This window comes from Aythya marila (genome assembly GCF_965140915.1).
Source record: "Aythya marila genome assembly, chromosome: 28".
NCBI classification, from domain to species: Eukaryota; Metazoa; Chordata; class Aves; order Anseriformes; family Anatidae; genus Aythya; species Aythya marila.
Window position 1 is genome coordinate 2,236,263 of NC_139069.1, and position 20,983 is coordinate 2,257,245.

General features: G+C 51.1%; 2 protein-coding genes across 2 annotated transcripts; one reads left to right on the plus strand and one right to left on the minus strand.

The window, feature by feature from the left end:
• Positions 1–5,189: 5,189 nt before the first annotated feature.
• LOC309888269 (olfactory receptor 14J1-like) lies at positions 5,190–6,116 on the plus strand (the record flags this gene model as incomplete). The annotated part of the gene is made up of 1 exon (XM_082780507.1): positions 5,190–6,116. Exon 1 carries the CDS (start codon positions 5,202–5,204, stop codon positions 6,114–6,116), a length of 915 nt encoding a protein of 304 aa, XP_082636633.1. The 5' UTR covers positions 5,190–5,201.
• A 739-nt stretch (positions 6,117–6,855) lies between these two features.
• On the minus strand, positions 6,856–19,061 carry LOC309888270 (olfactory receptor 14A16-like; the record flags this gene model as incomplete). The annotated part of the gene is made up of 2 exons (XM_082780508.1): positions 6,856–6,897; positions 18,168–19,061. The coding sequence occupies 2 exons, from the start codon at positions 19,059–19,061 to the stop codon at positions 6,856–6,858; spliced, it is 936 nt and encodes a 311-aa protein (XP_082636634.1).
• Between the last annotated feature and the right edge of the window lie 1,922 nt (positions 19,062–20,983).

The following is a 20,983-nucleotide window of genomic DNA, read 5'->3' on the forward strand; positions in this document are numbered from 1 at the left end:
ACAGCATATACCACATTCATCATGGCACAAAAATACTGTTTCTACACCAACGTTCTGGAGCCTCCTTCATGTTAGGCCACATTTCAGTGTCCTTCGTGCTGCTTGCAGGGTTTTGTCACATGGATGAACTGGATCACAGAATCCCAGAATCATCTAGGCTGGAAGAGACCTCCAAGATCACGTAGTCCAACCTCTGACCTACCACTAACAAGTCCTCCACTAAACCATATCACAAAGGATCACTGAGTATTCTGAAAGTCAATACCATGCTTTTATTATTGTTATTATTTTTACTATCACTGTTATTATTACTTTCCCTCTGAAGCACAATCACAGAATCAGAGAATCATACAACGGTTGAGTTGGAAAGCACCTCGACGATCATCTAGTTCCAACCCCCCACAGGCAGGGACACCACCCCCTAGATCAGGTTGATCAGGGGCTCATCTAACATGGCCTTGAACACCCCCAAGGATGGAACATCCACAGCCTCAGCCACAGCATTCCACTCCCTGGAATGCAAGTCATCAAGTCCCATAGACTTGTACTTCTTGAGCTTCTTCAGGTGGCCTCAAACTTTCTCTTCACTTACAACAGGTGGGAATTTGCACCCCCCAGCCTCTATCTATGGGTTCAGAGAATGAAAGACTTGGGAAGCCTGACTGGCAGGGAAGACTGAAGAAAAGAAGTTGTTGAGTCCCTCAGGCTTCTCCATGTCTGTCATTATCAGTTCACCCTTCTCATCCATCAGAGGTGGTACACTCTCCTTGGCCTTTCTTTTCTGAGCAAAGTACCTATAGGATCTCTTCCTGTTATGCTTTTCATCCCCAGATAAGCTGAGTTCCATCCATGCCTTGGCTTTCCTTATCCCATCCCTGCACATCCAAAACTGAAGCATGTGAGAGGGCCTGGGAAAAGTAGACTGTGATCCACAGAAGCCATTTGGGAAACAAAACCTGTAGGTCTGAAGCATGATTATGTGGAGTTGCAGAGCTGATGGGCACATTGCTCAGGATGCGCCTAAAGATCTTTGTGTCCTTTTCCCTCCTGACTACAATGCCACTTCCTTCTCAGGAATGAAGGAGCCAACAGAGGTGAGACAGATACACTGAGATGTTAAATGTCATCAGAAAGCTGATCCCAGTAAGATATGGGGAGGTCAGGAGCAGCAGTGAGATTATGGGGTGGGAAGAAGAGCATGGCCAGCAGAAATTAATGATTTCATAGAGGTAAGAGCATTCATGCAATGCTGGTAGTGCATTAAGACTGGCTTAAAACAGTCATATATGGCCCTTACTTTACTTAAGCTAGTAATTTTAATGCTAAATAAACCTAAATTCTACTACGATAAACTGAAATAAATCAATTTTCTCTCTTGATAACTGTAATCCTTTCACTTAACACATACATTAAAATGCCTTATTTAACCCTACACTCCTTGATAGACAAAAAACATCAATTAACCACAGAGCTTGTCCATACCTTAACCACAGACCTGACAGCACAAGCAGAACACCAAACACTCCTACTAAAACTTGGCTGAATCTGTAACACAGAAGGTGAAAAAGAGATACCGAAGGGGCTAGAGAAATCTCAGATCTACCTCAGGATCTCATGGCCCTGCAGGAAGAATGTGACTGTGGCAGGGACTGTGAGGTCACTTGTGTCTGGAGGTGTCAGGTCAGCCTTGCCTTCTCCCTGGGAGCTGCACTTTTGGGCTGACATCTGGCAGTGGCCCTGCTAGGCCAGCACAAGGCACCTGCTTGGCATGCTGACTGGGGGATCCACTCTGCCTCCAGACCCAGGAGGACCCAGGCAGAAAGAAGGCCCCCAGATGGATTGTCCTGTCCCTTCTGCTTTAGTCCATGAATGGGCATCAGGAGGCACAAGGCTTGGCTGTGTGTAGCCAAGAAGCTGCAAGGCCAGCAGCAGGCCCCTGGCTTGGAAGCTGCTGCTGAGGTGACTTGTGTCTGGTTGGCTGAGAGGCCGCAAGGAGCCTGCTGGGTTGGGATGCCTACTTCAGGAGTGGTTTCCACCCTGATAGAGTTTTTTTTGGTCGTAGGAAAGAGCAGGAGAGAAAAAAATGCCAGAAAGTGTGCAATGGAAGTATGGCACCGGCCATGAAGAGGAAGAAATATCCAGGGAAACAACTGGTCTTGCTGCTAGTAACAGAGGCAAAGAATGCATTAAGTGTCTCATCCCTTGTCACCATGTTTTTCCCCCAAATTCCAATAAAGCATTGTGATTCTCCCTAATCTTCCTTCATTTAAAGTATTTTTATTTATTTATTTATTTATTTTTATTGTCTTTGACAGTTATAGATGGATTGAGCCCCAGATGGGCTTTGGCCCGTCTAATTTTGACCTGCACAGCCCCATAACATTCAGGACACGATTCCAGAGAAACTGACAGCATGCATGAGAAGAAAGCGCAGCAAATGTGGAACCTGACAGCCTTCCGTCCCCTACCCTTCTGTGATTGTGCTGCAATTCCATTCAACTGGTTACTCCTGAATTATCCAAATTTCTCTGCAACTCTTGCTACTGCTGCTGTCTGGTTAGAGATAGCAGAATTACACTAAGGTTGAACTGCCTGCCTGCTGACATTGCACATTGGGACCCTGCTGAGTGAGTAGTGGCCAGGAGGAGGAGGCCCTGGGTACAACGAGGGATGCCATACTAACAGTCATGCTTGCTCACGAGGAACCAGGCCAGCTTACTACAGAGCTGCCTTACGAGGAGCATGGCCACCAAGATGATCTGAGTTATCATGCTCAGCTCAGATCTGCTGTGACAGCACAGAGATAAGGGCCTGCAGCCAAAAAGGAAAGATATGGAGGTCTCGGAGTCCCTAGCAAAGCCGTGTATAGACAGGGTAGAGGACTGTGACAAGGCTGAAAGTCCCAACAGGACCAGGTCTTTGTGTCCATGGCTATGACTGTTTTCTCTGTCACTGAGACCTACGAGGAGACAGATGATCATTACAGCATCATGGCCTTATTGCCTCTTTGCCCTCACCTAAGAACCAGGCAGGGGTTGTACCATTCTCCTGCACTTGACAATGCACATCCCCATCTCCTACTGCCCCACAAAGAGCCCTGAGCAACCTGTTGTTATAAATGGCTCAGGATTCAAATTAGGATTAAATAAAAAAATAGGATTTATTGAAAGAATATAAAGGAATAGAGGTAAGCAAACAGCGCTGGGTGCACCGGGAGTCTCCGCTCCACCAGGACGCACACCAGTTACATCAAGCAGCTGATTTTTATGCTCCTAGACTAATACATATTCATTACTACTTCTAAAAAAAATAGATTATTAAAATTAGCTTCCGGGGTGCAGTCCCTCCTACTGGAGCATGCGCAGTCTCCTCTGGGGTCTCTTCTGGGGGTCTCTAAGGGTCTTCCATGCTGAAGGCTCGCAGTCTTCCTCTCCCCCTTTGTACTTACTGGGCACCATCCCAAGTTTACAGAACACCTTCTTCAAATCTTGTCTCCCAGCCGTCCTTCAGCTTCTTTCTCCTTCCTCTTTATCTCTCGGCCCCCCCTAACCAGATACCAAAGATCCACATAGTATCCCATAACCGTCACTAGTTTTTATCAGTTGTTCTAAAACTCCCAGACACACGAGTAATTAAAACATTCTTCCCCAGCCATTCACAGACACATCTCTAGCAGTGTTAGAAATAGAAGTCCGGAATAACAAAAGCAAACAGGTTCATAAATTTAAGAAGTGATAAATTGACTAGAATGAGGAATGAGGGGGAGACTGGGACACACTGCAGCTGTGGTTCAAGAATTGAATTGCCAGTGCAGGGCCCAGAGGCAGACAGGATTCAAACAGAATTGTTCTTTATGGACACGAATTGTTAAAACATTCCTCACACTGTCAAGGAAAGGATCTCCCTTCCGAAGCACTTGGAGTCGAGGCCTGGCCCTTGTGCTTGGTGACACACATCCAGTTTTCCTCCACATCAGTGTCACCTTCACATTGCCTTTGTCTCTTTGTCCTCACTGCCTCCAGGGTTCTGCTCTAACGAGCTCCAAGGGAGGCTGTGTCAGTGCTGGCCCTCAGGGGGACACTGCAGGAAACTTGCCTCTGACTTGGACTTCTGGAGAGATGTCTTCAATTGTCTCTGAGTGCCTGAGGTTCGTGGGCTCATCAGCAAAGCCCCCAGAGGGGTGATTGCAGTGCCTTGGGCTGGTGCTGTGCTGCTGAGCTGGGCTGGGCTTGTGGGACAGAGAGAGCTCGTGGCAAGAGGGCCGTGGTGCAGAGAGACAGCTGTGCCCAGGAGCAGCTCCTCTGCACAGCACAGCAGGGTTGGGGGCACTGCCTGCAGAGACAGAGTGCTTAAAGGCAGGCAGAAGTGGCAGGATGCACAGAGCTCACTGGGGGAGAACACTTCCCAGCCCTGCACCCGGTAAGTCTCTGGCTGGAGGGCAATGCAGCTGCAGGTCCTGGAGGAAGGAGAAGCCGGGGGTGCAGACAGGGGTGTGCAGGGCTGTGGTGCAGAGCAGGGTCCCTGCACTCAGCCTGCCTGGGTGCCCAGGGGCTTGGGCAGAGGAAGGGTAGTGCAGGGGCTGCCTTCAAAGAGAAGGCACTTTCTGCACTCTCTGCCTGCCTCTTCCAGCTCTGATTGTGGGGCAGGCTCGATGTTAATGGGGTAGTTGGATTTGCACTGGTGACTGAGCTTCCTATTGCATTGAACTGAGACACAAACAGGTTAGTGATGAATGTGAGAGTATCCCTTCTTTTCTGTCTGCTTACAGACTGCACCAGGGCTTTTCTGAGCTGTTCTTTAGGAGCTGCAGACAGGGAGATGTGGTTTTTCAGCACAGCCTCTGTGTGCATCCATCCCCAAGGTGAGTGGTGCAAGCAGCCAGCCGCTGGGCACCAGGGAATTGACAGAGCAGCCCTCCTGGATGTGACCTCTGGCTGGGCTTTCCCCCACAGCAATGACATTTGCCAGTGCAGTGGAGCATAAGTGGCACACTGGGGGCTGATGGGCAGAATTGGCTGCTGTGTACAGGATACTCAGCAAGCACAAAGCAGGGCTCCAGACAGGGAGATAGACAAAGGTCCTCTTGGAAACAGGGAATGTAAGGCTTTCACTGGGAATTGAATTTTAGTCAGAGACTTTACTCATAAGACTCTATGTATGTATATTTGTTTCTCATTTTGCAGTCTCCATGTCCAAAGCAAATGCCCAACATCAGCTCTGTGAGCGAGTTCCTCCTGCTGGCATTCGCAGACACGCGCGAGCTGCAGCTCCTGCACTTTGTGCTCTTCCTGGGCATCTACCTGGCTGCCCTCCTGGGCAACGGCCTCATCCTCACTGCTGTAGCCTGTGACCACCGCCTGCACACCCCCATGTACTTCTTCCTCCTCAACCTCGCCCTCCTCGACGTGGGCTGCATCTCCACCACTCTGCCCAAAGCCATGGCCAATGCCCTCTGGGACACCAGGGCCATCTCCTATCAAGGCTGTGCTGCTCAGGTCTTCTTTTTCTTCTTCTTGGTTGGAGCAGAGTATTTCCTTCTCACCGTCATGGCCTACGACCGCTACATTGCCATCTGCAAGCCCCTGCACTACAGGAGCCTCCTGGGCAGCAGAGCTTGTGCCCAGATGGCAGCAGCTGCCTGGGGCAGTGGCTTTCTCAATGCCATCCTGCACACGGCCACTACGTTTTCTCTACCCCTTTGCCATGGCAATGCTGTGAACCAGTTCTTCTGTGAAGTCCCCCAGATCCTCAAGCTCTCCTGCTCAGGTGTCTACCTCAGGGAAGTTGGGGCACTTGTACTAAGTATTTCTATATTATTTAGTTGTTCTATTTCCATTGTTATTTCTTATATTCAGATCTTCAGGGCAGTGCTGAGGATTCCCTCTGAGCAGGGCCGGCACAAAGCCTTTTCCACGTGCCTCCCTCACCTGGCCGTGGTCTCCCTGATGGTCAGCACTGCCATGTTTGCCTACCTGAAGCCCCCCTACTTCACTTCCCCATCCCTGGATGTGGACGTGTCATTTCTTTACTCGGTGGTGCCTCCAGCAGTGAACCCCCTCATCTACAGCATGAGGAACCAGGAACTAAGGGATTCAGTGAGGACTCTACTTGAATAGACACATCTTCAGCATATTCACCTATAATAATATGGCTATAATTAGAAATTCCATCTTTTCCAGAAAAATATTATTTCTGTTATTAAACGCCTGTAATATTATTTTATCTAATTAATTTGCCTTTGATTAAATAATGTTATTCTTAGTCTCATACTTGTCAATTATTTACCTATAGAAACCGGCTTCCTGTGTACATAAAGCTACTGAAGTTACCTTGTGAATTCCATAGGTCTCAGCTTCTCTTTCTTCCCTTCTGTGGAGCTGGGGGAGCAGCCCCAGCACACAGGAGGGGCTCAGGACCAAGCCCAGCTGCCACATGCAGAAGCATCCCCAGCAGCCCTCAGGGCTGCCCCTCACTGCCCGCTGGGCTCTGCCTCTCTGCTGCCTTGGGGTCGGGGCTGCTGCTTCCCTGGAGCCATGGCCATGGCCAGCAGCTGGACGTGGCCTTTTCCCTGCTGCTCTCTTTTGGCTTCCACATTGTGCTTCTTTTTTTCTGGGTAAGCCCTGATATCTCATGTACCTTGGTGACAGTCCTGTTGTCTCTGCAGTGGCATCCCTGTGGCTGCAGGCAGCAGCAGGCACTGTGCAGCCCTGGGTCACAGCTGGCCTCCCTGCTAGCACCACAGTAACAAGAGGGTCTTCCTCAGGGCAAACCCAGAAGCCTGGACACATCTTCCAAATGTGCTATCAGGAACACAACCAAGGGATTGCTCCCTGCTCTTCTGTTTCCTGTGGATCTTCATGGAGTGAAGGACACAGGATGAAAGTCCCAGGGTGGTTGCTGCGGAAACAAGGGCAGGACTAAGCACTCCCGTTGGGGCAGCACTTGCCTAAGGAGATGACAGCTGGTCTTGGACTCATCTGCATGGGACTACACCCTGCAGTGGGGCTGACAGCCGATGCCAGCCTGGAGAGGAATCTGGAGCTTCCAGGAGACGTCAAGGGATCTCCAGGGACAGGGTGCTCAGTGGGTAGTGATTAGAACCTCATAAAATGACTGTGCAAGGTCGTTTCAGGTAACAAACAAGGTGAATCTGAGGAGTGCATGGGCAGCTCAGACTGCTCAGGCTGGGTCAGCTGTCACTGCAGGTTCTCCTCCCGGCCTCTTGCCCACCTGCAGCCAACTGACTCCTGGGGTAGACTGAGAAGCCGAGAAGGCCTTGATGCTGTGCAAGCACTGCTCAGGAACAGCGATCTGAACCACGGGTGACCAACACAGCTCTGGTCACATATCAAAAACACAGCACCACACGGCCTGATCTGCAGGGCGAAACGCCATCCCAGCCAGTCTTTGTCCCCACAATGGATGAGAAGCTCTGCAAGGAGCCAGGAAAGTGGTAATAAGCAGTAGGATAATTGAGGAAGCCCAAAGGTCCTTCTGAAGGGTCACTGAGTGCCACCTGAGAGGCAGTGCTGGGCAGTGGGGAGGGCCAGGAGAAAGACTTGTGAGAAGGCTGTGAGAAACAAGGACACTCAGGGCTTTAGCAGATCCTTAAAGTCCTGCCTGAGTCCCCAAATGGAAAGCAATCGATGTCTGTGGGTTGACGAGAAGGAAGTGGTGAGTCCCGGATGGGGGGCAGGGCTGAAAAGCCCTGCGTGAAGCTGGAATGATGGAGAAGTGTCCACCTTGCATGTGTGCCTCAGCCTGGGAGCAGGGACCTGCCCGCCGTGCGGGATAGCTGGGCTGTGCTCAGCCATGCCCCAGGAGATGACCTTGCTCTCTTCCTCCCCACCACTCCGCACCCGGGGCAGGCCCTCAGGAAACACCCCTGAGCCTGGAGATGCACCAACCTGCTGCGCTGAGGTGCCACTACTGCAGGAGAGGAAGGGAGGCTTGGAGAGACACGTGGGGCCTGCGAGCAAGGGTGGTGTGGCCTGGGGAAGTGAGTGTCTGGGAAAAGTTACCCTGGAGCCATAGGAGCCATTCTGGAAAGGAAACTTGTAGGGAGGAACCGCACTTTTGTGGCACTGCAGAGCTGCTGGGCACATTGTGCAGGGTGCTCTGATGGACTTTTATGTCCTTTTCCATCATGTCTTAAGTGGCACTTTTCTCAGGAATAGAGTAGCCAACAGAGCACTGACAGATAGTTTAACATCATGAAAGGCATCATAAGCATGCCCCTAAAAAGATAATTGATATGGGGAAATCAGGAGAAGCCTGGCCAGGAGAAATGTAACACTGAGAGGAGGGAATAGGGGCTTGGCCAGCCAAAATTAAGGATGTTGTAGATGTCAGAGGGTTCAGGTTATGCTGATGCAGATGTAACTGTGACTTAAAATAGACATACAAGACTATTCCCCAGCTTCAACCTGTAAACTTCTTTCCTAAAACTAAATGCTACTCAGCACCCTGACAGGAATCCACTACTGTATTGACTGACCACAACGTATCCCTAGAAGACAAAACTCAGCCCATAACTGATTCATCCTAGCTCTTACTCTCTCAATCACTCTGATCTCCGCCCTTAATACTAGCACTAAAATGGCATATTTAATATTAGAAAACTGCTTAAGAGACCTATACAAAACCCTAACTCCAAATGAATTTGAGGGGCCATGGATCTGATCAGCTTGTGGGCCACAAGGAGGAGATGGGTGGGAATGCTGTGATGAGCTCAGCTCTGCCTCAACATCTCCTGCCCCAGCAGGAGGAATGTGACTGTGGCAGGGACTGTGAGGTCACTTCTGTCTCTGCACATGATAGGGCAGCAGCAGGAACGTGTCACAGAAAGGGACTGTGAGGTCACTTGTGTCTGGAGGTTGCAGGTCACCCTTGGCTTCTCCCTGGGAGCTGCACTTTTGGGCTGACATCTGGCAGTGGCCCTGCTAGGCCAGCACAAGGCACCTGCTTGGCATGCTGACTGGGGGATCCCCTCTGCCTCCAGAGCTAGGAGGACCCAGGCAGAAAGAAGGCCCCCAGATGGGTTGTCCTGTCCCTTCTGCTTGAGTCCATGACTGCACAGCAGCAGGCACAAGGCTTGGCTGTGTCTAGCCAAGAAGCTGCAAGGCCAGCAGCAGGCCCCTGGCTTGGAAGCTGCTGCTGAGGTGACTTGTGTCTGGTTGGCTGAGAGGCCTCAAGGAGCCTGCTGGGTTGGGATGCCTACTTGAGGAGTGGTTTCCACTCTGATGGAGCTTCCTTTGACAGTAGGAAAGAGCAGAAGAAAAAACTTCCACACAGTGCACCTTGGAAGTTAAGCATTGTCCACAAGGAGGAAGAAATGTCCCTCAAAGGGTCGTGCTGTGGTGCCAGAGGTCACCCTTTGATCAGACCCTGGCTTTGTGTTTCAAGGAAGAGCTGGTGAAGGCTGACGAGACATGGGTGAAAGCAAGGGATGAAAGCAAGGTGGTGAACAGAGATGGATGTCTCCAGACTTCACGGAAATAGGTCAGACTGTGGCACATGATAGGAAAGCCTGTAGAGGGGAAGGCAGAGGGTGCTGGTAGAAATGGCAGGCTCAACAGCCCTGAAATTTCTGTCTTCTTGGCTAGACTTTATGAGGAAATATATTTCATTCATTGTGATGAGGCCTCATTGATTCCTTGCTACCCTGTGCAGCATCTCAGAGGTGTCATACCACTGTTCTTCTCACGACATCACACTGCCCAGCCCATGCCACAGATCCCCAAGAAAAGCCCTGAGCCAGACTTTGGGGTGCAGAATCTCCTCTCCCTGTTCCAGGGGTCAGGCCTTGGCTCTTCTGCTTCACTAAAACCAACCAAGACTTTTCTCAGCACAGTGCCTTTGCCTGTCTCTAATCAAGACCTCCAATTATCTGTCCTAACAAGGCCCTGGGGAGGCTTTGTTAGTAACAGCCCTCAGAGGTGCCCATTAATACTCCAAGTCACTTCAACTTTTCCTTCTGACTTTACTTGCTCAAGCAGTTACATCACTCTCCTCTCAGTACCTGAGCGTCACAGGCTCAGCACCAAAAAAAAACATGGAACTCATTAAAATGAAGGAACTCCTAACATCTCTTCAGTAGTTCTCCTCAAGACTTCATGCCTTTTACAGCTAATTGCAGAGCTTACATGGCGTACTTAAGGTAGAAGATTTCAAAAAGCAGCTAATAAAAATATCTTCTGTTTTTAAAGGGTGAATTTTGCTGCATTTCAGTTTTGAGAATCATACTCCTATTGCTACTCATCCAGGGTTACTTCTTTGGAGACCTTCACCAGAAGAAAAATCAGAGTCTGGAGGTCTGAAACCTCCACTGCCAGCAGTAGTCTTTGTCACTGAAACTGTAGCCCAGCCCAGCACATGAAACCCTTTCTAAGACAGTTCGGGTTCTTTGAGAAAAAATAATATTTAAAATTAAATTAAATTAAATTAAAATTGAAATGACATTTGGAATCTGAGAAATTCAGCTTGAATCTCAGTAGGCACCTAGACATCCATGGTATCTCTTGGGTATTCCGTGGAAAACTAAAGAAAATATATCTTCAATTTTCTGTAGCTGTACCCATGAGCATGGCCTCTTTTGGGAAATTGCCCCTTCCAGCCACGGAAACCTAAATTGAGTAAAGTGAAAAGACCTGCCCAGTCAATGGAGTAGGGCAAAGTCCTACTTCCTGTGCTATAGATGCAGAAGGCAAAAAGAATTGCATTGTGCCTGACACTACTCTGGGACGTGTAACCCAGGTCAGGCAACTTTACCTTAGTGCTGACAAGTCCATCACTATACCACGCTCCTAAGTTCTACATTTACACCTTGGTTCTCCAGTGGATGAACCGGCTCATCAATTTCCTGTCTGGGAGATCCTCTACCCATACACAAATCTCTTCTTCCTCTCTTACTTGACCAGCATGGTGACTGGGATGTGGAACACCCTCATCACTGTGCTGGTGCCTGACACCAAACACCTGCAGATGCCGTACTTCCTGCTGGGGACCATGCCCTACGGTCAGCCCTGGGCTCTATGCCACCCCTCTTCTCTGCAAGGCTCGAGAAGTGGAAGGTCTGGCTCCAGAAGGCAGCTGTACCTGAACCAGGGGAATTTCTCTCATGTACACTAATTCCTTCTCCTCCTCCCAGCTACAGTTCTGTGGCCCCAGTGTCATAGACACCTTCTGTGGTTTTGCCCCATTGCTGGAGCTGTCCTGCAGTGTCACGGTGATACTCACGGCCTTTGATTTCATAATCTACATTTTGGATCCAATCTTCCCTCTCATTCAGTTCTCATGTGTGTGTATCCTCTGTTGGCAGGCCAAGGCCTTATCCACCTGCTCTTCTGTCCTCATGAGTGTCACTGTTTTCTATGATACTGCCATCACGGTGTGTGAGAAGCCCATAACAGCCCTCCTCAGAGATTTTAATGAAGCCCTTTCCTAAACCACCATCCTCCCAGTCAGTCCTCAGGTTGCCTAGAGATGGTATGGGAAGGGTGAGAGAGGTTCAAGTAGATCTGCAGATGTCATCATAAGACCTATCTCAAAGACCTTGGAAAGGACAGATGGATCAAAGACATTCCTCAGAACTTGGAAATGACAGATGTCAAACTCATCCGCTAATAGGAAGGCAAGCAGAAGGATGATTAAGCCTAACCAAGGAATAAAAAGCCAACCTTAGCCTTAACCCCCAAACCAGACCTAAACTGAAGTCCTCAGAGCTTGCCCTTATCCTAAAATTGAGCAGGATCCTTAAGCAGAACACCAATCCCTCCCTCGATGCTTTGCCATTCCCTTGACCCTGGAGGGTGCCCTCTAATCCCTAAACATTAACCTGATCATCTAACCCCCAAAGCCCTCCAGCATGCACACAGCACATCTCAGCTTCAACCCCACTCCTACACCTAACTTCAGCTGTTTGTCCCCATGGGGCAGGGCAGGGACTGTGAGGTCCTGCAGCAGTCCCATGGCATTGGAAGAGGCATGTGAGGTGACAGGTATGTGATCAGATCCAAGGCCACAAGGGGGAGCTGGCTGGGAATGCTGGAATGGGATCAGGTGTGCCTCAGGATGTGCTGGGCCTGCAGGAGGCACGTGGCTGTGAAAGAGGCTGGGAGGTCACTTCTGTCTCTGGAGGTGACGGACCAGCAGCAGGAAACAGCACAGATAGGAACCATAAAGGGCAGAAGCATGCTCAAGGCATTGAAGATGATGGTGAGGCACCTTCTGTTCTGGTCAGGTGGTAGACCACAGGAAGGCTGATGGCATGGGAGTCATGCTTGAGGTACAGTTTGTGAGACCATAGAATTAGAGAATGGCTCCTGTTGGAAGGGACCTTAAAGGTCATCTGGTACACACCACCTGCCCATAAGCAGGGATGCCCCCCATGAGATCAGGTTGCCCAGGGCCTCATCTACCCTGCTCTTGATCAGCTCCAGGAATGGGGCATTCACAGCTTCTCTGGGCAACAGTTTCCATTGTCTCACCTCCCTCTGAGTGAAGAATTTCCTCCTAACTTCTAATCTAAATCTCCCCTCATTTAGCTTAAAAACATTCCCCCTTGCCCCGTCATTATCTGATTGAGCAAAGAGTCACTCTCCATCTTTTTTTTAAGCCCCCTTTAAGTACTGAAAGGCCACAAAGAGGTCACCACCAGAGCCTTCTTTTCTCCAGGCTGAACAGCCTCAGCTCTCTCAGCCTTTTTTAATAGGAGAGGTGCTCCAGCCCCTTGATCATCTTTGTGGGCCTCCTCTGGACTTGTTCTAACAGACCCACACCCTTCTCATGCTGGCGGCCCCAGTCCTGGATGCAGGACACCAAGTGGGGCCTCACAAGGGCAGAGTACAAGGAGTAGAAGTAGAAGTGACCTCCCTCCACCTGCTGGCCACTCCTCTGCTTATGGAGCCCAGGATGCAGTTGGCCTTCTGGGCTACAAGCACAGAATGTACTGTCTCATTGTCTCACTGTCGATCTCACTGTCTGTCATAGATAAAGATATTAAACAGCACCAGTCCCAGGACAGACCCTTGAGGTACAACACTTGTCACCAGCCTCCACTTGGACATAGAGCCGTTGACCACCACTCTCTGCGTGTGACCTTCAAGCTAACTCCTTATCCACTGAATGGTTCACCCATCAAATCCGTATCTCTCCAATTTGAAGATCAGGATGTCATGTGGGACAGTGTCAATGGTCTTACAGAAGTCCAAGTAGATGACATTGGTCGGTCTTCTGTTGTTGTCTGATGTGGTCACTCCATTGTAGAATGTCATCACTTACAAAAAATGTCATTTTTGCTGAGGTGATCGGCTCCGGGGCAGACGTGTTCTGCAGCGGAGCAGGGGACCGAGGCGGGCAGGGCTTTTTGTCCGGCATCGAGGCCACTCGGGGGAGCCGCCGGGACCCGGCTGTCCTCGCGAGGGAGGCTGACGAGGCGAGGGCGGAGCCAGCAACGTCAGTGGCGGGCTATTTAAATCAGGCGTTGCCACCGTTTTAGAGCCATTTGCTGAGGCGATCGGCTCCGGGGCAGACGTGTTCTGCAGCGGAGCAGGGGACCGAGGCGGGCAGGGCTTTTTGTCCGGCATCGAGGCCACTCGGGGGAGCCGCCGGGACCCGGCTGTCCTCGCGAGGGAGGCTGACGAGGCGAGGGCGGAGCCAGCAGCGCCCCCTCCCAGGCTGTTAAAAGCTGCCCCTAGGGAGCGCGAGCGACCAGGAGCGCGGCAAACAGGGCGGGCAAACAGGGCGTGGCAGTTTGCGCGGGCAGGGCGAGCGGGGGGCCCATCGTCGCTCTTTTGCAGCTGCCTCTCCCTTCGGTGCTTGTAACCTGCTTGCGTAGAACCTGACCATGGTATCGACCAGGCAGAAAACCGTGGCCTCCGCATCTCGTGAGGCATCTCCAGCCACGGTCGCCAGTGTGGCTACTCAGACGGAGGGCTCGGGGAAACACGCAGCCGTCCAGGTCCTGGGCTGCAGAGTGTGCCCCAGCCTTCTGTCGGTCTCCGACAGCAGTGGTGGGTATGCCTGTGGGAGGTGTGCCCAGGTTGAAGAACTGCTCGGCCAGGTAGCGGAGCTCCGGGAGGAGGTGAACAGGCTCAGGAGCATCAGGGAATCAGAGAGGGAAATTGACTGGTGGAGGTGCGCTCTACCCTCTCTGAGGCAGGTTCACGAGACTGCCACGGCACAGGCGTCTCCTGTTACGCAGAAGACGGAGGTTCACTCCTCCAGCCAGGCAGCGGGAGGAGACCTAGATCAAGGGGGGGAATGGAGGCAGGTGCCTATTCGGGGTGGTAGGCGAGCCCTCTCTCTGCCCACCTCACCTTCTCATCTACCCTTAAATAATCGATATGAAGGACTAGAGCAAGACAATCTAAATGACAAAGTAGACAAACACCCGTCCCAGTTGGAGGGGGCGCCTAAGACAATGCGACCTACACGTCGCATTGCCACATCATCCTTCAAAAAAGAAAGAAGGGCTATTGTTATGGGGGGCTCCCTCCTGAAAGGGACAGAGGGACCGATATGCCGATCGGACCCAACCCGCAGAGAAGTCTGTTGCCTCCCTGGGGCTCGGGTGAGAGACTTTGCCAAGAAAGTCAAGCGCCTGGTACGGCCCACTGACTACTACCCGCTACTGGTCTTTCAGGCTGGTAGCGATGAAGTAGCAACGAGAAGTCCGAAGGCGATCAAAAGAGACTTTAGGGATTTGGGGCAACTACTTAGAGGATCAGGGGCGCAGGTGGTGTTTGCCTCTGTCCTTCCGATTGGGGGGATCGAAGCTGAAAGACGTACTGTTCGCATAAACTCGTGGCTTCGAGACTGGTGTGACCGGCAGAATTTCGGTTTCTTTGATCATGGGAAGGTCTATGCTACACCGGGCCTGATGGCACCGGATGGGATGCGCCTCTCTCGGAGAGGGGTAAGGATCTTAGGTCAGGAGTTGGCAGGGCTGATAGATAAGGCTTTAAACTAGAGTCGAAGGGGGAAGGGGCTAAAACCAGGCGAGCCGGTGAAGACCTAAGGGATGGTACGCTAGAATCAGAGGGGCTGTGTGCCAGTGGGGTCCTTTGGTCAGATCCACAAGGTGCTGAGTGTAAGGAGACGCACCTGAAGTGCTTTTACACAAACGCACGCAGTATGAGGAATAAAATGGATGAGCTAGAAGTCCTGGCCCAGTCCCGCAACTACGACATCATCGGCATAAGCGAAACCTGGTGGGATGAGTCCTGTGACTGGGGTGTTGCGATAGATGGTTACAGGCTCTTCAGGAGGGACAGGCAGGGTAGGCGAGGTGGTGGGGTGGCGATGTATGTGAAGCAGGGGCTGGACTGTGTGGAACTTCAGGTCGGCAATGGCAAAGTTGAGAGCCTCTGGGTAAGGATCAAGGGACGAACGAATAAAGGGGATGTCGTTGTGGGAGTCTATTACAGACCGCCTGGCCAGGATGATAGCGCCGATAAATTATTCTTTACAGAACTAAGAGAGGCCTCGAGATTAACTCCCCTTGTCCTTATGGGGGACTTCAACTTGCCAGACGTTAACTGGGAGTGCCACACGGCTGACACGAGCAAGTCCAGGAGGTTCATGAAGCACCTAGATGATAACTTCTTGGTACAGGTACTAACGGAGCCAACTAGGAAAGGTGCCCTCCTAGACCTGTTGCTAGAAAACAGAGAGGGTCTGGTGGGAGATGTGGTGATTGGTGGCCGCCTCGGTCATAGCGACCATGAAGTGGTTGAGTTCAAAATTTATGGTGACAGAAGGAAAAGTGCCACCAAAACCTCATCCCTAGATATGGGGAAAGCGGACTTCAGGCTGCTCAGGGAACTAGTCAGTAAGGTCCCCTGGGAAACTGCTCTTGAAGGCCTCGATGTCCACCAGTGCTGGTCACTCTTTAAGCGATGCCTCCTAGAAGCACAAGATAAGGCAATTCCAAAATATCGCAAGTCAGGCAGGCGGGGCAGGAGGCCGGCGTGGCTGACCAGGAATGTTCTAATGGAGATTAGGCGGAAACAGAGAGTGTTTCGCTACTGGAAGGAGGGCCAGGCGTCATGGAAAGAATACAGGGATGCTGTTCGTGTTTGTAGGGAGAAAGTTCGAGTGGCCAAAGCACAGCTAGAGTTGAAGCTGGCTGTGTCTGTGAGAGAAAATAAAAAGGGTTTTTTTAGATATGTAAATGGAAAAAGGAGAACTAAAGAAAACATAGGGCCGCTCGTTGATAGGGAAGGTCTCCTCACAGACGATGACGTAGGCAAAGCAGAGACGCTTAACGCCTTCTTTGCCTCTGTCTTCAATGCCGATGATGGGCTTCGGGACCCAGGGTGCCCTGAGCTGGAGGACCGGGACGGTGGGGATGACAAACTCCCAACTGACCCTGAACGTGTGCGGGATTTGCTACTCCACCTGGATCCCTACAAGTCCATGGGTCCGGATGGGATTCATCCCCGGGTGCTGAAAGAGCTGGCGGATGTCATCGCGGAACCTCTATCAATTATTTTTCAACGATCCTGGGAATTTGGAGAGGTCCCTGTAGACTGGAAGCTGGCAAATGTTGTGCCAATTTTCAAGAAGGGTCAGAAAGAAGACCCTAGCAATTACAGGCCTGTCAGTCTCACGTCAGTGCCTGGTAAAATCATGGAGAAGTTGGTTCTCGGACTCATTGAGGCGCACCTGGGGGACAAAGCAGTCATTGGTCCCAGCCAGCATGGGTTTGTGAAGGGTAGGTCCTGCCTAACTAACCTGATTTCCTTTTATGATAAGATCACCCGTAGGGTGGACCAAGGGAAACCAGCTGATGTGATTTTTTTGGACTTCAGCAAGGCTTTTGACACGGTTTCCCATAGGATCCTACTGGACAAAATGTCCACCATACAGCTAAATAAAAACATCATACGATGGGTGAGCAATTGGCTAACGGACAGGGCCCAAAGGGTTATGGTAAATGGAGCTGCGTCAGGCTGGCGGGTGGTCACCAGTGGGGTCCCTCAAGGCTCCATTTTAGGACCGGTACTTTTCAATATTTTTATAAATGATCTGGATGTAGGAATAGAGGGTATTTTGAGCAAGTTTGCTGATGACACCAAACTTGGAGGAGTTGTGGACTCAAATGAGGGCGTAAAGGCCTTGCAGAGGGATCTGGACAGGTTGGAGAGCTGGGCGATCACCAACCGCATGAAGTTCAATAAGAGCAAGTGCCAGGTCCTGCACCTGGGACGGGGAAACCCTGGCTGCATGTACAGACTGGGCGATGAGACGCTGGAGAGCAGCCTAGAAGAGAGGGATCTGGGGGTCGTGATAGACAGCAAGTTAAATATGAGCCAGCAGTGTGCCCTGGCAGCCAGGAGGGCCAATCGTATCCTGGGGTGCATCAAGAACGGCATCGCTAGTAGGTCAAGGGAGGTGATTGTCCCACTCTACTCTGCGCTGGTGCGGCCTCACCTCGAGTCCTGTGTGCAGTTCTGGGCACCACAGTATAAAAAGGACATGAAACTGTTGGAAAGTGTCCAGAGGAGGGCTACGAAGATGGTGAAAGGCCTTGAGGGGAAGACGTACGAGGAACGGCTGAGGTCACTGGGCCTGTTCAGCCTGGAGAAGAGGAGGCTGAGGGGAGACCTCATCACAGTCTACAACTTCCTCGTAAGGGGGTGTCGAGAGGCAGGAGACCTTTTCTCCATTAACACCAGTGACAGGACCCGTGGGAACGGGGTTAAGCTGAGGCAGGGGAAATTTAGGCTGGACGTCAGGAGGGGGTTCTTCACAGAGAGGGTGGTTGCACACTGGAACAGGCTCCCCAGGGAAGTGGTCACTGCACCGAGCCTGTCTGAATTTAAGAAGAGATTGGACTGTGCACTTAGGCACATGGTCTGAACTTTTGGGTAGACCTGTGCGGTGTCAAGAGTTGGACTTGATGATCCTTAAGGGTCCCTTCCAACTCAGGATATTCTATGATTCTATGATTCTAATATCAGAAGTCATGAAAATAATAAAAAGAAAAGAAAAATGATATGAAAATCTGTCATGTTCATTTCTCAAATACAATAGTAGTCCTGACAGTATTATTATTAATGTTTATAATATTATAATAATACTAAGGATAAAAGTAATATGATAAAAATCACAATAATATTAACAATATTGATGTTTAATAAGCACATACAAAGTTTCCTCACTGCATCCTTGAGCTCCTGGTTCCTCATGCTGTAAATGAGAGGGTTCACTGCTGGAGGTACCACTGAGTACAGAAGTGACACCAGTAGATCCAGGGATGGGGAAGAGATTGAGTTGGGCTTCAGGTAGGCAAAAATGCCAGTGCTGACCATCAGGGAGACCACGGCAAGGTGAGGGAGGCACGTGGAAAAGGCTTTGTGCCGGCCCTGTTCAAAGGGCATCCTCAGCACTGCACTGAAGATCTGCACATAGGACAACACAATGAAAGCAAAATAACCAAATGCTAAAAATGCACTAAAGACCGGAAGACCAGCTTCCCTGAGGTAGGCATGTGAGCAGGAGAGCTTGAGGATGTGGGGGATTTCACAGAAGAACTGGTCCACAGCATTGCCGTGGCAGAGGGGCAGGGAAAATGTAGTGGCTGTGTGCAGGACAGCATTGAGAAAGCCACTGCCCCAGGCAGCTGCTGCCATCTGGGCACAAGCTCTGCTGTCCAGGAGGCTCCCGTAGTGCAGGGGCTTGCAGATGGCAATGTAGCGGTCGTAGGCCATGATGGTGAGAAGGAAATACTCCGATGACATCAAGAAGACAAAGAGAAAGACCTGTGCAGCACAGCCTTGATAGGAGATGGCCCTGGTGTCCCAGAGGGCATTGGCCATGGCTTTGGGCAGAGTGGTGGAGATGCAGCCCACGTCGAGGAGGGCGAGGTTGAGCAGGAAGAAGTACATGGGGGTGTGGAGGCGGTGGTCGTAGGCTACGGTGCTGAGGATGAGGCCGTTGCCCAGGAGGGCAGCCAGGTAGATGCCCAGGAAGAGCACGAAGTGCAGGAGCTGCAGCTCGCGTGTGTCTGCGAATGCCAGCAGGAGGAACTCGCTCACAGAGCTGATGTTGGGCATTTGCTGGCATTGGACACAGTTGTCTGTTGAAGAAAAAAGACAGAACAAAGTTAGAGGAGGCTTCTCTGAGGAAAACCTATTGCAAGTGTTGGAGCACTCCTCTGCCTGAGCCTCTCTTTGCAGGAGAACCTTTCCACAGCTCTCTTGCTTGAGCTTGCAGAGGAGTCCATGCTGCTGTTTATCAGGGGGAAGCAGGAATATGGGGGAAACTCTCGTTCAGTCCACTGATCAGGTCACTGGAATTTACAGTGCTGTTTCAAACAATGCATCCCAATGCAGAACAGGGATTTAGATGCCACTGCTGAACACTCTCTTTCTCAGATGCCCTGTGTCAGCCCTCTGTAAGCTGCAGGACCACAACACTTAGGTGTTTCCCTGAGATGGAACTGAAGAAAGCTGAGAGCAAAGAAGCTGCAGTCCAAGTGCAGCTGGACAGGAATCTCACCTTGTCTGTCTGTTGTGAGCAAGTTCTCAGCTCTTCCCTCCTAGCAAGAGGTGTAGAGGTCATTGCACTTATTGCACCTCATTGCAGCTGCCCACAGACAGCCACCCAGAAGCATGGACATGGCCTTAGCAAGGAGGTGTCTTCTCCTTGGGGCACGTGGTTAACACAAAGATGCCACAAGAGAGCTGCATCCTGCTGGACAGCAGCCTGCAGCCCAGGAGGATGCCCCACAGACAGAGCTGGATATCTGAAAGCTGGAGTGTCCCATATCCCTACTGCAGCGTTGCAGAGTCTGGAGGAGGCTTGGCCACTCTGCTCATTGCTGTCCAGGGGCACCTGCCTTAGGGCACTCCAAGGGGCTTCTGCCAGACTTCCTCACTTCGCACTGCAACCCAGCAGGACTCTCAAAGCCTACTGCATTGCCCACTGCCCTCCCAGAAACAACGCCCAGCAGGAGACCCTTCTAGGACCTGCAGCTGCATGGCCCTGCAGCCAGACACTTACCTTGTCAAGGGCTGTGCAGGTTTCTCCTGCAGGCAGCTCTCAGCATCCTCCCACTGCCAGCTGCCTTCAGCCCCTCTCTCCTTCTCTCTTTGTCTGTGCTTCTGTGTCTCTTTCCTGCTGCGCTGTGCAGAGGAGCTGCTCCTGGGCACAGCTGTGTCTCTGCACCAGGGCCCTCTTGCCACGAGCTCTCTCTGTCCCACGAGCCCGGCCCAGCTCAGCAGCACAGCACCAGCCCAAGGCACTGCAATCACCCCTCTGGGGGCTTTGCTGATGAGCCCACGAACCTCAGGCACTCAGAGACAATTGAAGACAGCTCTCCAGAAGTCCAAGTCAGAGGCAAGTTTCCTGCAGTGTCCCCCTGAGGGCCAACACTGACACAGCCTCCCTTGGAGCTCGTTAGAGCAGAACCCTGGAGGCAGTGAGGACAAGGAGACAAAGGCAATGTGAAGGTGACACTGAAGTGTACATAAAGGGGATTTGTTTCACTAAGTACCAGGGTACAGACAATAATGAATGATTTAAAATTTGAAAATACAGAAAAGGAAGATAAAATAGTAATTAACGTTAACAATAACAATGGCAATAGCAATAACAATAACAATAATAATATGTACAAGGCAAGTGATGCACCATGCAATTGTTGAGAAGCCCCTCACCAATGCTCAGCCCGTCCCTGAGCTTTGGTCCCACTGACCCTGGCCAGCCGGCATCGGGATCTCTTGTGCACGTCCCTTGACCTTAATTTCTTTTTGTGCAAAATCAGCTCTCAGAGGAATTTGGTGTATTTTCTTCCCTTTCTCAAATACTCCCTCTGCTGTGTCACCCCACCCAGTAATGCCACAGATGTAGTGCAGGTGCTCAGGAGCTTCCTCCTCTTCCAGGGCAGTCTGAATCATGCTGCTGGCATGGCAGCACTCAGCATTGCGGGACTTCATTCAGGCCACGATAGTCCTCTGTTAGCGCACTCAGTTGG